This window comes from Saccostrea cucullata, unplaced genomic scaffold, assembly GCF_032062105.1.
Source record: "Saccostrea cucullata isolate Sc308-1 unplaced genomic scaffold, CSIRO_AGI_Scuc_v1 ctg2245, whole genome shotgun sequence".
In the NCBI taxonomy this organism is placed as follows: Eukaryota; Metazoa; Mollusca; class Bivalvia; order Ostreida; family Ostreidae; genus Saccostrea; species Saccostrea cuccullata.
In genome coordinates this window covers 132,382-148,107 of record NW_026919667.1, presented here as the reverse complement: position 1 = coordinate 148,107, position 15,726 = coordinate 132,382, and the positions used below count along the sequence as shown (strand labels likewise).

Below are 15,726 nucleotides of genomic sequence, written 5' to 3'. Positions count from 1 at the left end.
CTTAGCAACTGAAGGCAAATATTTTATTAAGGGTGTGATCTATTTATCAATATGGTTTTCAGTATCTTGATCTACCTGTAATGACTTGCTCCAAGTTCCAATATTTAAATTTAAATTTTGCAAACATGGTTATAAAATTCTTTAAAAACCAAATAGTTTAGGCACAAAATGCTTATATATTTCCTATCATTTGTAAAGTGTACACTGAATGAGATGTGGAATGTTAGAATTAAAGTATTAAATATGTTTTGGACTTATGTATGCTTATGCAGATAAATTTGAATTCAACTAGGGAAGGTAAATGTCATACTTATAGGGTTTGCAATCTAATGCAAGAGTATAAATATCCAAGACAAATTAATTTGACAATTTTAATGAAGGGTATAAGTAACCCAAGAAGAATTGGACAGGTAAACATCACCTGTTGGGTTTTATTCTAATGTTGGATTGTAATATCCAAGAAGAGCTGAACCAATGTCCAATACCTATTGGGTTTTCTTTCTTATGAAAAAAAATTTGAGTAACCCAAGGAGAATGTCCAATACCTTTTAGTTTCTATACTATTGAAGGGATGAAGATATCCAAGAGGAATTGGACAGGTGTCCATTACATGTTGGGTAGTATTCTGATGAGGGGATTCTCAAGAAACCCAAGAATTAGACAAGTGTCCATTGCCTGTTGGGTGGGATGTAGATATCCAAGAGGAGTTGGACGGATGTCCATTACCTGTTGGATGGTATTCTGATGAAACAATTCAAGAAACCCAAGAAGAATTGGACAAGTGTCCATTACCTGTTGGGTGAGATGTAGATATCCAAAGGAGTTGGACGGATGTCCATTACCTGTTGGGTGGTATTCTGATGAAACAATTCAAGAAACCCAAGAAGAATTGGACAAGTGTCCATTACCTGTTGGATGGGATGTAGATATCCAAGAGGAGTTTGACAGGTGTCCATTACCTGTTGGGTTGTATTTTATGAGGAGATTCAAGAAACCCAAGAATTAGACAAGTGTCCATTGCCTGTTGGGTGGGATGTAGATATCCAAGAGGAGTTGGACGGATGTCCATTACCTGTTGGGTGGTATTCTGATGAAACAATTCAAGAAACCCAAGAAGAATTGGACAAGTGTCCATTACCTGTTGGGTGGGATGTAGATATCCAAGAGGAGTTAGACAGGTGTCCTTTACCTGTTGGGTTGTATTTTGATGATGCAATTCAAGAATTCCAAGAATTAGACAAGTGTCGATTGCCTGTTGGGTGGGATGTAGATATCCAAGAGGAGTTGGACAAATGTCCATTACCTGTTGAGTGGTATTCTGATGAAACAATTCAAGAAACCCAAGAAGAATTGGACAATTGTCCATTACCTGTTGGGTGGGATGTAGATATCCAAGAGGAGTTGGACAGGTGTCCATTACCTGTTGGGTTGTATTTTGATGAGGAGATTCAAGAAACCCAAATAGAATTGGACAATGTACACACGTTCAATTGTTCTTGGGTAGTTTAATCCCTTCGTCAAAATACAACCCAACAGGTATAGGACACCTGTCCAATGCCTGTTGGATACCTTCATTCTGTTCAACATGTAATGGGCATTTGCTTATTATTAATTGGTCATGACTCAAAAAGGTTTCTCCTTAAATACTTAATTTTGTTATTCAAGAAAGTTTGAACAGAGTCTGAGATGTGTTGAGTTGTGTTTTCACAATTCAGTTTTTTTGCACTTAGGTATTCATATATTTTAATATTAGTTATTTTGAAATATACAGGTGTATATCCTTATTGCTAAGAAAAAATTAGTTAGGTGTTACAATAAAAGAGCTATATCACAGAAATTGACAAAAATATGGGTTCAAAACCAAAGGTTTTCAGTCTTGTCTGAATTTACCAGCAAATATTAAATATAGAATATAAATTTGAAATGAATAAAAAAACAATAAGAAAAAACCCAATAAAATACGGACACGGGGATTAATATCCAATAAGATTTGAACAGTAACTACCCAAATAATGCTCTCTCGTGTGTACACTTTTTTTGTATCCAATAAGCAGTATCCAATAGGACTTGGACTTGATGTACCCAATATATAACCAAATGTGTGTCCGTCCGTCTGTCTGTCCGTCTGTAAACTTTTCACATTTTCGACTTCTTCTCAAGTACCACTAGGCCAATTTCAACCACACTTGGCACAAAGCATCCTTGGGTGAAGGGGATTCAAGTTTGTTCAAATTAAGGGCCACGCCCTTTTCCAAGGGGAGATAATCATGAATTTGTTAAAAATTAATGGCATTTTTAAAAAATCTTCTTCTCTAGAACCGCTGGGCCAGGAAAGATAAAACTCAGGTGGAATCACCCTCAGGTAGTGTAGATTCAAGTTTGTTCAAATCATGACCCCCGGGGCAAGGGTGGGGCCAAAATGGCCGACCCAAGTTTTACATAGGAATATATAGGAAAAATCTTTAAAAATCTTCTTCTCCAGAACCACTGGGCCAGGAAAGATGAAACTCATGAGGAATCATCCTCAGGTAGTGTAGATTCAAGTTTGTTCAAATCATGACCCCCGGGGCAAGGGTGGGGCCAAAATGGCCGACCCAAGTTTTACATAGGAATATATAAGAAAAATCTTTAAAAATCTTCTTCTCCAGAACCACTGGGCCAGGAAAGATGAAACTCATGTGGAATCATCCTCAGGTAGTGTAGATTCAAGTTTGTTCAAATCATGACCCCCGGGGCTAGGGTGGGGCCAAAATGGCCGACCCAAGTTTTACATAGGAATATATAGGAAAAATCTTTAAAAATCTTCTTCTCCAGAACCACTGGGCCAGGAAAGATGAAACTCATGTGGAATCATCCTCAGGTAGTGCAGATTCAATTTTGTTCAAATCATGACCCCCGGGGCAAGGGTGGGGCCAAAATGGCCGACCCAAGTTTTACATAGGAATATATAAGAAAAATCTTCTTCTCCAGAACCACTGGGCCAGGAAAGATGAAACTCATGTGGAATCATCCTCAGGTAGTGCAGATTCAAGTTTGTTCAAATCATGACCCCCGGGGCTAGGGTGGGGCCAAAATGGCCGACCCAAGTTTTACATAGGAATATATAGGGAAACCTTTTAAAATCTTCTTTTCAAGTACTTCAAAGCTATGATTAGTGATATTTATATGGAATCATCCTCAGGTAGTGTAGATTCTAGTTTGTTCAAATGATGACCGCCTGTGGGGGGGGGGGGGGAGTAAATTAAAGCCCGATGTGCTCAGGTGAGCGCTGTGGCCCCTGGGCCTCTTGTTGTCTCATATTTCCGTCATGTATTCTATAATACATGTACATGTAAAAGGCTTTTGCGATCATTCTAAGACACAACTGATCACTTCGCATTTCATATCATGCTAAAAATCATTGGTATCTAAGGCTTGATTCAAGAAAATCTTATTGCTCATAAACTGTATTAATTATGTTTTTCCTTTTAAAGTGTACAAATATAAACCTTTATAAGACCTTTTCTAATGCATAGGTCACATTTCCCGGCCGGTAGCCGTAGACCGGTGGTAATCGGTGGTAATCCGTGGTGTTAACAATGCCCCAACATCGGTCCACATCGGCTTAGTAGTCCTTACAGAATCAGTCACATTATCCAGCGATGGGTATACGATGGGCAACCAATACGTTTTATGATAATAATGGCGTGGTTGCCGGCCGGACTTTCAAAGGCCCAGCGATGCATTGCTAATCATAAAACGATGTCCCAGGATAATCGGCCGATGCATATTACTTCGCTCATACATTAATGAACATCGTTTGAACATCGACCAATGATCGGCCGTTATCTGTTGAAAACCACTTAACCCCCCGATGACATCAGATTCAACGGATATTGAACGATGCTCGGCCAAACATCAACCGATCCGTGAAAGATGGGTTAATGATGGGTTGTCGATGAGGAGCGATGTGAGGCATCGTTGGAGACATCGCTGAATTTTAACTACGAATTATTTCCTACCGATTACACCTCCGATTCGCACAATGGCCTCAGTTACCTTCCGATCACTTCCAACCACGCCATTTTCATCAAAAAAAAGCATCGGTTTCTCATCGTATACCCCATCGCTGGATAATGTGACTGATACTTAAAACTTCCAAAAAACCTTTAATCTTATAAAGATGAATAAAGTGAAAATTGATGCATGAAAAATTTTCATTTTCGAGCTTCGTTTTGATGCATTTCAAATTAAATATTAATTTTTAGAGTTATCCTTCCTTGCTGAGGATCGGATATCCTTAAATACGTTGTATTTACATGTGTGCTAGTTTATGTAAAATAAGTATAGCAGACTGGGATTTTACGCCGGTGGTATGCGAAGTTCCAGCCAATGATAAGCGGGCTAGGATAACGTGGATAGTTGAGCAGATCACTTATATTTTTATTTCCATGCTGTCCCGGTATTTTTGGAATCACGTATATTTTGAATTTCAATCGGAGCTTGTTAGTCTGATCCCCATTCTTTTGTGTAAAGTATTTTCTTTCATGTCGTCATTTAAATAAATGACATTATTCATCTCTGTGAATGCGTTTGAGTGTTAATCTTTAAGCAAACTAATCAAAAAGTAGCTGCCGAGCACTTGAAGACATTAAGTGCAATTTTAGCGATTTTCAGTTTTGTCGATTTTAACATTCTCGCTATTAATGCTAAAATTAAAATAACTGAATATTCTGCTTATATGGTACTAAAGTATCAGTAATTTTTCTTTTTTTTTGTAGAAAAATACAAGCAGTTGTCAAATGAGGAACGTGCTGCCTTATTTCTCCTCCTTTGCAGTAATGATAATACCTTTATCCTAGAAAGCACAGACACTTTTACAACAAGAGTACTTGAAATTTGTGGGACAAAACTTATTTTAAAGAGCATAACCGAAAGCATTCAGACATTGCAATCCAAAGGGTTCGTTTTCATTAAAGACAAAAAAGTGACATTTGCGTCAGATGGCGTCCAAGACGAAACAATGTTTGATTACTTACACACATGTTGGAAGAGAAGGAAAACTGATTTTCAAGAAATGGTCATGTTTAAAGACATAAGAAAGAGGAAAAATTGTCTCTTTTGTCCCTTTATTGAGGGACAATTACTTAAAGTGTCGCTAGAGAGCTCTGTGAAATATTTTAGATCTCAAAGTTACCGGAAAGGGAAATTTGTCCGCTGTTTCACTTTAAAAGAATACAGAAGAACCTTTGGGACGTACGCGTCTTATAAAGAAATACTAACCAGAATTATTTCTAAGCTTGGAAAAGATATACTCATTTATGACATATTGGATGATAAACCATTGCATTCTACTATTTCAAGACAGTGTAAGTACCATGCCTTTTCTTCTCATGCAATCTCTTTCTTTTTCTCTCTCTTTCTTTCCATCTTGAACAGTAGAGGAGATTTTTAAAGGAACACCGACACATTTTCAGATGTTTTTTTTTCAAAATCAATATCGATGTTTACAATTAATGTAATTCAAATGATCGGAAAATAAATTTAACATCTTTTAATTTGTTGATTTACAAAGGAAACACAGAATTATGCCTATTTTTGTTTGTGAATTAAGCTTGTTTTTTTTGTAAAATGTTTCCTTAAGGGGACGGAGGATGTATGGCCACATGACTCAGTTTAAACTTTGATTAAACATGTACAAAACAAGATTAAAACCACAGATTTTGTATAATTTGTGACTCTTTGTTAGCGTTCACAATCTTGTAAAGGAATACTGTAGATCACTTAATTTTGCGACACCAATTTTTGGCGAGATTGTCATTATTTTTTTTTATTAGCGAGACATAATTTTCACAAACTGTTGTCACTTCTCTATAAAATCTTAAAGAATACTATTATAAGCGAGAATAATGATTTTTTGCAAGCTCACTGTCTCGCGTAATAACAGGAAAATAAAGTTCTCGCAAATGAAAAAATTATTAACAGTATTCAAAACATTCATACAAGATATAATATTTTACCAAATATTATCAAATTACGGACAAAATTGATCCACTATTCTGTTTCCCTACACTGCACGTCTAACGAGTCGTTGACGTTATAGTGGATTTCTTAAGGACAGATGATACTGTACAATTTTTTTTTCTTTGAAAAAGATTTAATATTATGTCACAAGTTTAGAAAAGTGGATGGTTCTTAGAAAATTTGTTTCCTAAAAACTGGAAAATGAAATAGACTTGGAAAATATTAGTAATATTTCAATGAAAAAATAAATATAGACAAATTACAATCAGTAAAGGTTTTCATGTGAAAATAAATTTCAGAATATGTTATCTGGCGCTAAAAGTGTAATATAAACCTTTGAAAAATATACCATTAAAGATTAAATCATGCGAAAAATCAAATTTTGTCAAATGATATTTGTAAAGTATGTCTGAAAGTTCAGGACATTTATTTACTGAACAGCCCTCATATATCACTAAAACATGTAAGCACTTTCGATTGAAAGTAGAGGTAAGTGTGGTTTTGGACAATGATGAAACGCCCTGAAATATACTAAAGAAAGCATCTATAGGATTGTGACTTTTTTGTTGAGTTCAAGGTATTTAATCACAAATTCACAATTGGCAGACGGCTTCACAAATAAAAAATAAAACATTTTTTTGGCTCTCAGTAATGTAATGTTATTGTAATTGACTTGATAAAAAAAATCTTTGACCATGTTCCTGAGCCCTTTACATCGTGATTGGAATTGGGAAGTGTGAAGTTGATACACAGTAAATAAGCATTTTGCTAAAGGTTGGCTTTCAGGGGTTTATTAGAAGAGGTCTGTGCCATAGATGGTTGGTTTGCAAAAGTGTTTGTACTGAGTATTCTAATGCCCTCAGAATTCGATTAGAATTGGTTGATCGGTTGTTCACTTCTGCTTACTAAGCCTTTTTGTATTTCCCTAATTTTCCATCCTTTTCTTGGATTTTGCATCTTGATGCAGATTAGGTTTTCTGTTTTGTCTTTCATAGTAGCATTAAATTGTTCTCTTTGTTGGTTTACAATTTAGAATTTAATTAATTTCTGTTTTAGGTGCAGATCTGTAGTTAGCTGATCTGAAAAAAAAAATTGAAGGACAACCAGAGAGCTATAGTTCCTCACATAAAAAACACCTTATATTTATTGCACAACAACATTTTTGCTTGGTTCTTTAAATTCAAACATCGGTTCCAAATTGCTAGATAATAACATGTGCCTTACTATTCCGTTAAATATATACATTTGTGGTATCTCTCCATTATATAAACATACAGAGAAAAAATATCTTCAATTCTGTATGAAGTTTGTCAGAGGTTAGAGGTCAATACGTGACCTATTCACACGGTATCTACCGGTACACAAGTTATTTATGACCTGCTCTACTTGCTTTTCAGATATAAAAATGAACAAAATAAGCAATTAAAATGATGATTAATTTATATACAATGTAAACAAGTATTTCATACAGTTTGTTGGCTATCGATTCAACCTCTGTACATAGAGAAAACTACCTTTTACAATTTTTTTTCATTTTTGTTAGCTGCAAAGTCTGTAGGGCCTAACGTTTATCCTTATTTTTGGTGTAGACCTTTCGTTAATTTTTCATGATAAACTTGGCTATTATTTTATCTCAAAATTCTACTCACGATAAATGTGTAAATCTGTAGGAAAATACCATTGCAACAATCATGCCACGAACAGCTGCCAAACACCTCTGAGTTTTCGTAGTTCAATGTAAAGCTGTCGCCAGTGTCTCCGTGTTTATCAGTGTTTTACGATAAGTATGCCTTTAGTTACTGTAATCGTAGAATGATTTGCAAATTAACTAGCTCGGACAAGTGTCTCAATCCATCGGATCCATCCATCCCTTTCTGGCGACCGAAATTCCTCCAACTTTTTATCATCAAACTTCGGACGTGTTTCTTGTGTCTTTTCAGCATCAATTATCAATTTTCACGAATAAAAATATTCCCAGACAACAATCTGTTCACTATTAATGATCACAAGTAGCCTTCCACTAATTATTCCCTTCGAAATAGATTCCTTAGCCTAACAAATTCGAAGCGTAACCGCCATGCAAGCCGATTTACACCTTACGTCATTTTTTTCAAAATCTACGACGGACGGTTTGTGCAATAAATAAATTCGAAAATATTCAATTGTCTGTCTCAAATGTATTTATAAGTAATAAATAACAAGTTTATAAACTTCAATGGAAATTGAAGTGGGTCGGTACGTGATCAAATCTTCTGAGAAGGCCTTCGGCCTTCACAGGATTTGATCACGTGACCGACCCACTTCAATTTCCATTGAAGTTTATAAACTTGTTATTTATTTCTTAAGTACACTCATGGTTGAAATCTGCATTCGACCAAAGTACCTTGCAGGCGAAAATTTTTGGTGGCCTGAATGTCAGGGTCAAGTGGGCTTTTGACAACAGAAGTAACGAATAATTTATTTTGAGACAGTAAAAGGATATGTACCCAGTTCTGCTTTTTCAAGTTAGATATTGAAAGCATTGATGGTGATGTCTAATATGTCTTCACCCAAGCAAATATACTTAAATTATAGATATATACTTATTAATTTTATTTTTCAGGTATTTCCAAAGAACTGGCTGCATATTTCACTCTCCTGGGAGATATAATTTTTTCAAAATTATTTTGCAAATTTGCATATATTAAGATACGATATTATACAACACAAGCAATTTTTTTCTTATGTATCTAAAGCTTACTCTCCTAATAACTTTTTCGGCCACCCTACTGAAAAGAAGAAATAATCTGGATTTGATGATATTTAACTAAGATTAAACAGGGTGAACATGTATGTCCATGTTGATTTGTTACAATAGGAAACAAAATGTGTTTTGAAACACTATGCACCTGGTCGCAACGACCTTCTAAAACACTATTTTTAGCATACATGTCACAGTCGAGGTCATAAGGTCATTAACATTGGTGTCATCTGAAAGAACCTTATTTGTGGAATATGCAAAGTAAATATAAAGTGTCTGTTTCTTATAGTTCATAGGTTATGTCTTAAGGTTGTAAATGCTATTTAAAGAATATACGTAACATTCAATGTCACATGGGTATTAACCTTGGTGTCATTAGTAAGAACTTTATTAGTAAAGCGATTATTCTAGCTATCAAGTTTCTATCTCTCACGGTCAAAAAGATGTCAAAGGTTAAAGGACAATCAGACAGAATGGACAAAAGCAATATACGCTCCGATCTGTCAATCCAGGCGCAAAAAATACTAAATACGACGGAAATTGGAAAATCAGCATTTTTAAATCAAGATTATTGACAATTTTCTTCACAAAAGCATTAAAATCAACACGCTTAATCAATCTTTATTCCATTCATTGAATATATTCAAATCTTAAGTTCAATGCATCTTTGAGGAGATTGGATTGCTACGCGGAATTTAAACGCAGTTCTCCTAAATTACCATTAAATGTAAAATACTAAGCTTTAGAAACAAAGACTGTATTGTTACAAACCTTGTTAAAAGACATCATTTGGTCTCTTTCATCCTTTTTTTTCGTGTCAGTTTCCTGAAATTAGAAGAATAGATTTTTTCCTTAACAAGCTCTTCGCGGTCCTTTTAATAAGATATTTATTTTGACTAATTTTCTTAATACTGTTGAGAGGGATACACAACCTGGGAAAATTAATTACATTTGAAAATGGATTGACATTCAGTAACTTGAAGTAAACGTGTATAGAGATAGCTTCTCTTTTTCAGTGAAAATCCCTGAAGAAATATTGCAATGGGATTTAGATGCCCGACGTCGATACTTGGAATACCTGAAAAAGGGAAAAACGCCAATATATAGAGCACGGGCAATGATAGTCGGTTGTGCGGGAGCTGGAAAAACAACTTTGCTGGAAAGACTACAGAAGAAATCTAAAGAGGACATACAAAAAATCAAGTCTACTGTAGGACTAGAAGTGCACAATGATATTTTTGTCGTCCTGGAAAAAGAAGGAAAACTAAAAGGTTGAAAATCTGTGATAAACATGCATGACAAATTGGTTGTCTTTAAAGATACATGCATATTGCCAGAGAGAGAGAGAGAGAGAGAGAGAGAGAGAGAGAGAGGATGAAACACATCTGTTTTAAGATATAACCAAAAATAAAAGAAATCCATTCATTTTCATCATACATGTATATGTATTTACCTAAGCCTTTAAAATCTTTGCTTGTTTTTGTGAATAATAACAACAGGAAAACCAATGTATATTGCAACTGATATTAAATTAATCTGTGTTACATATTTCAATTTAAAGTTGCTGTGCGTAAGTGCGAGGCTGCGATCCATATTGAAGAAAATGTTCCAATCAATGATGCAGAAACGATAGAGAAGAAAAGGCTTCTAAGTATCCTTGATTTTGGAGGACAGTGTATGTATTACGCCTGTCATCAAATCTACCTCAGTAAAAGAGCGTTCTACATTTTGGTAATTGACATGTCCAAAAACTTGGAAGATGTCATAGATGAGGAGCTGTGCGATCAGAAGGATACTATGTTCTCAAAATGGAGCAATAGGGGTAAGAGGAATGATTATCTCCAAAAATATATCATTTGATAACAGCCCCCTTATTGGTCAACCTGAGTGTGAAATTTTAGCTTCATTTGTGGTGAATTAAAAAATTATTACCATATTTGAAATATTTCGAAAAGTTTAGCTATCCATAACATATTTTTATTTTTATCATCATACTCTACTTGCATCTCACTGAATGTTCTTGAATTCACAGTAGTATATACAATTATGAAAAACGTATTAAAAGAAATATGTTGGAAAAGTGTCATGCTATCTGGTTTTCCATATTTAATTTTATTTCTACCGTAAAGATCTTTTTGGTCACATACATGACATTTCAAAAATATTGATCATCAGGGGAATAAATAGATTTATTTTTTATGCCCAATTTGCGGTTTATATCTACTAAAATTAATTTAGTGTAATAAAAAAAGAACAATGTTTTAATTGCTGGTACATTGTACGTATTTCTTTTTACATTTCTATCGACAGTTTTGGGTAAAATATCAAAGTACCTTATAAGTACTGAATTTAATCATGCATCATTCTTCAGCGTCATAAATGCTTACAAAGCCGGGCAAACAGTGACATCCTTTACGTTATTATTATGCTCTTTTAAGCCAAAGACTAGGGCGTATTCTATGATCATTTGTGCGGCGTCCCTAATAAAAAAAAAACTAATGTTTACTTTTGTTTACTATAGTTAACTATAGTTATACTCTGACACTTTGAAAACTTTGATTTACTATTGTGATAACTTTAACACTTTGAAAAACTTTATTGAAAACTTTGATAGTTTAAAAATTTCATCGAAAAATGACAAAAAAGGAGCACAGCAGTGTTAAGGTTACAAAAAGGCGGAGCCTAATTTGTACGGGAAAACTAGCCTATGGCATCATGCACATATACGTCATACAACATTTCTTTAAAATACCACGAAATGACCACGAAATGAGTTGATTTGCTAATTTAACCTGTAAGAAATCATCAACCTACATAACAACTTACTACAGCTTACTGTTTTGTCGTTAGTTAGATCCCACATTACAAGTTATAAACAGGTCACTGATCGCAATACACTTGTCAATATGACGTATATGCTTACAACGTGATGTAGTTTGTATGCAGTGAGAGACAGAAGAAGCTATATTTTTTCAACAAAATATGTATTCTCTAATGAAAAAAAATATTATTTACAGTTATTCTATGGGCCAGTAACTTGAATTTTATGTCTTCTTCACTATTTTATTATTTTATGTCTTCTTTACTATTTTATTAATATATTTTCTGTACATTACGTATTTAATTTGACGCTGCCGTATATTTGTATGCAAGTACATCGGAGGGTAACGTGGGGGTCTTAATAAATTGATCTAGTGCAAGGGCATACACTCTATAGATCAAAGTAAGCTTTTACACTTCAACTCTTGAACTATTAAGATATCTGAAAAGTGCTGCGATCCTGTTGAAATCTTGAAAACAATTTAATTATATCAATGTTTCATGCTGCTGACCAGCAAATACAAATATAATTCTAATGTTAACAATACAACTGCAGAATTTAAACAGGATCGCAGCACTTTTTTGAAACTACAATGCGTGTTGAAAATATGTATGTCCTTAACTTGGAAATCCATATTGGTTATTCCCTTGCACTAGTGATATTTATATGTAACATCAATACTGCAAGTCAATGTACTAAAATCGCGTGACTGCAGCATCACGTGACTAGTCTAAATATAAAATATACTCGTCCTCGATATGTAGTTATTAATCATAATTACAATTATCCGATATAAATAATGTACTAAAAATAATCGCCATCCCGATTATAAATACATTTTTAAATAGAAAAATTTAGTCGATATTTCCATTGCGCACCTAAACTGTATTGCGAGGTCATAGTAACCTACTTTTGACATTTTATGGCTATATTTACATATATTTTATCATTGGTACCTATTGGCTTAGAATTGCAAACTTTGTCAGTTAGTGCATTTTGAGTTTTCGGTGAATGTTGACCAAAAATAGGTCATAGTGGCCTACTTTTGAGTATCTCAGGTATTTTGATTTTATTGACTTAGAATCATCAAACTCTATCAGTTGATGCATCTTGGGTTTTCAGAGAACTTCAACCCAAAAAAATCCATATCAGTGAAATATTCTGGAGAGGGACGTTAAACAATATATATATACAATCAACCAAAAAAGTAGGTCATGGTGACCAACATTCGACATTTTATGGCTATATTTAAGGATATCAGGAACTTATCGCCTTCGAATCGTTTAACTTGATTAGTTGATGCATCGTGGGTTGTCAGAGAATGTGGACCGAAAAGCAGGTCACCGTGACCTAATTTAGAGTATGTCAAATACCTACTGGCTTAGAATCATTATCAGTTTATTTCATGGCCTCTCAGAGTCTTTATCTTAATTGTATATCTTGATGACCTAATTTTGCAATTTCAAAGCTTAAGTCATATCTACAGGATGCTTCGAGGCTTAATTCAATTAGAAGTGATAGATTGTACACTTTATCAGAAGTGCGAATAAAGGCCCCTGGACTTGGACCTCTTGCTTTTTTATCTTTAAATGACATGTACAGACCCATAAACGTTACATATACATGTACGTGTGCATTAAATATTTGACTTAAACTTAAGATCTTTAAGTGCACATTCAATATCCCATAGTCTTACAACTTCTTGTCTTCTTTCTCTATGATTTTTAATTTTGTTTAAATACGAATATCAAAAAGAATACCCGGAAAACAGCTTTCCTTTAGATCAAATACAGATCGACACTGCAAGACATGGTGAAAAGGGCAAATAGCCAATAAAATAAAGATAGCCAATAAAATAAAATCAAATAAATAGTTTGAAAGGAAAACTTTGAGAAGATACTGTCATAGAAAAAAAATAAACAAAACTAATACTGATTTGTAAATTGGTTATTTAATGATCAGATTAAAGTATTGATTACAAAAATGATTAATTAGAGTACGCTCTGGAATTTATGAATTATTTATAATATTTTCAACAGAGTTGTGCGTAAAACACTTTTTTACAGATTATCTTCTATTTTGGTTGAAATCTGTGAACTGTTACTGTGGAAGTGAGGCCCCTGTTATTCTTGTTGCTACTCATGCAGAGGAGAAAACGGAAAAGGTATGTCAATAGCCTTTTGTTAGTCACATCTGTAAATCATATATGATGATTTTTTTAATCATGTTTAGAATAAATTGAAGTTTTCGAAAAACATAAGAGTTCATTTATAAAATCGTATTTTCAAGGAAAAAACTGAATATTACCAAAGACTTATCGAGTCGTTTCCTGTGTCTTCCACGATTAAAACACACTTGTCCAGCGATAGATATTTTACACTAAGTCTCAAAGAACATGATAGAGCATCTGTGGAAAGTCTTGCTGAATTAGAAAAAAACATTGTGGAAGTATTAAAGTCACAAACACATTGGGGAGAAGAAATACCCCTGGATTGGGCTATATTTGAAAAATTTATTTCAGAGAAAAAAGAGACAAAACTTCAGAAAGTAGACAAATTAAAGGAATCATTTGATGAAGTGCTTCTTTTAAGCAGACGAGAGTTCAAAGACTTATTACGCTTTTATCATGATATTGGCGTGATTCTATATTTTTCATTTAAAACCCCAAGGAGAAAATTGGAGGAACTAGTTCATATTTTGACTGAAAATAGAATCTACGACTGTCATCTTCATTTTGGATCTGAAACTGTTATCCTTGATATTCAGTGGTTTGTCAATTCATTTAAATATGTGATGACGGATTCAAAGCAAGCTAGTTTCAACAAAGTTATAGATGCAGCCCCCAATAGAGATTCGCTGGATATACTTACAACTACCGGTGAGATCTCAGGCACGTTCCTTAAATCAATCTGGACAGTTACGAAAACCAATCAGCAGTGGAATACAAGGATGATATGATGAAATATATGGAAGGACTGGGTCTCATGGCGATAGAAGAAAAGTCTGATATATGTTTTATTCCAAGTATGAATAGAATGAAAGTTCCAGAGCACGTAAAATCAAAGATTCATTCACATCCCAACAAATCACCGACACTGTACATCAGATTCCCTGTTCTGCCCGTATTTCTCTTCTACAGACTGATTGTGCTTTGTCTGATGGAAGGTTGGAAACCATTGATCGATGGAAGAAAATGTATATATATAGACACTGCTATGTTTTATTATGAAGAACACGTTTTAGTTTTAGGAGTAAGTGAGAGCTTTATACAGTTGTTATTGTATAATGATGATGATCAGACGCAAGAGATATCAATACATGGTGCCTTTATTTATGTTAAAAAAGAAGTAATAGAGATGTTGTCATCTCTAACAGAAACATTTAACAGCGACCTTCATTATGAAGTTGGATATAGCTGTACACCTACAGAGTTTGGTAAAGAGCTAGACAACACTTTTATAACAGAGAATGATTTGTTTAAATACATCGGGAGAAAATGTCCTCTCCACGCACATGCAGAAGACCATGATGTTGAAGACTTGCGCGGATTCCTGGTAAGATATTTTTGCAGAAGTAAATTTTATTTTTATAAGCTCATTATCAATTTTAATTTGTATTTTGTATTGTCTTAAAAATGACCTCCTAACCTTTAGCAATTTTTTTTACAGCATATCATGAAATTTCTTCCGATCTGAGTTATTCGATGGTGCTTTCTTTTTCAACATAGGTACATGTATATGAGTTACTTTTTACATATTATTTTTTGGGACATTACAAACATAATATACTTTTTCGCAAAAATTAGTCTCTAAGGTGAAAGTGAACGAATAGAATATGTTATTTACCGAATACAATTGTATCTTATATGTACGAGGGTTGTCCCCAAAACACGAACTAACAGTTTAAATACTATTCAACCAATGCTAATAATTTTTTGCATGCTGTTGGAAAATCATTTTGTAGATATTTTGACAAAATACATTAAACCTGTAGTGTCGTACGCATATGAAAAGAGCTTTTAAGGGATTTTAAACATCAGTGTTCGGCGCACGATATTTTTTGGCCTTTACAAATATCATTGTCAATGAAGTTTTCTTTATTATTCGGCTATATTGCAAGACAATGTCAAGAATTGGACCCAAGATGATGTCAAAGGGGCTCG

At 34.1% G+C, this 15,726-nt stretch overlaps 1 protein-coding gene across 1 annotated transcript; it reads left to right on the top strand.

Annotated features, from left to right (window-relative positions):
* The first annotated feature begins 3,641 nt into the window (after nt 1–3,641).
* Nucleotides 3,642–14,529, top strand: LOC134235803 (uncharacterized). The gene is made up of 6 exons (XM_062717974.1): nt 3,642–3,645; nt 4,761–5,348; nt 9,760–10,014; nt 10,305–10,565; nt 13,631–13,728; nt 13,854–14,529. Exons 1-6 carry the CDS (start codon nt 3,642–3,644, stop codon nt 14,520–14,522), a joined length of 1,875 nt encoding a protein of 624 aa, XP_062573958.1. The 3' UTR covers nt 14,523–14,529.
* Nucleotides 14,530–15,726: the final 1,197 nt, after the last annotated feature.

What these genes read in the sequence shown, in the direction of transcription:
- LOC134235803 (XM_062717974.1), top strand. An exon ending in AAAAGAAGGAAAACTAAAAG is followed by an intron (nt 10,015 to 10,304) that starts GTTGAAAATCTG and finishes TTCAATTTAAAG; the next exon opens with TTGCTGTGCGTAAGTGCGAG. An exon ending in CTCAAAATGGAGCAATAGGG is followed by an intron (nt 10,566 to 13,630) that starts GTAAGAGGAATG and finishes ACTTTTTTACAG; the next exon opens with ATTATCTTCTATTTTGGTTG.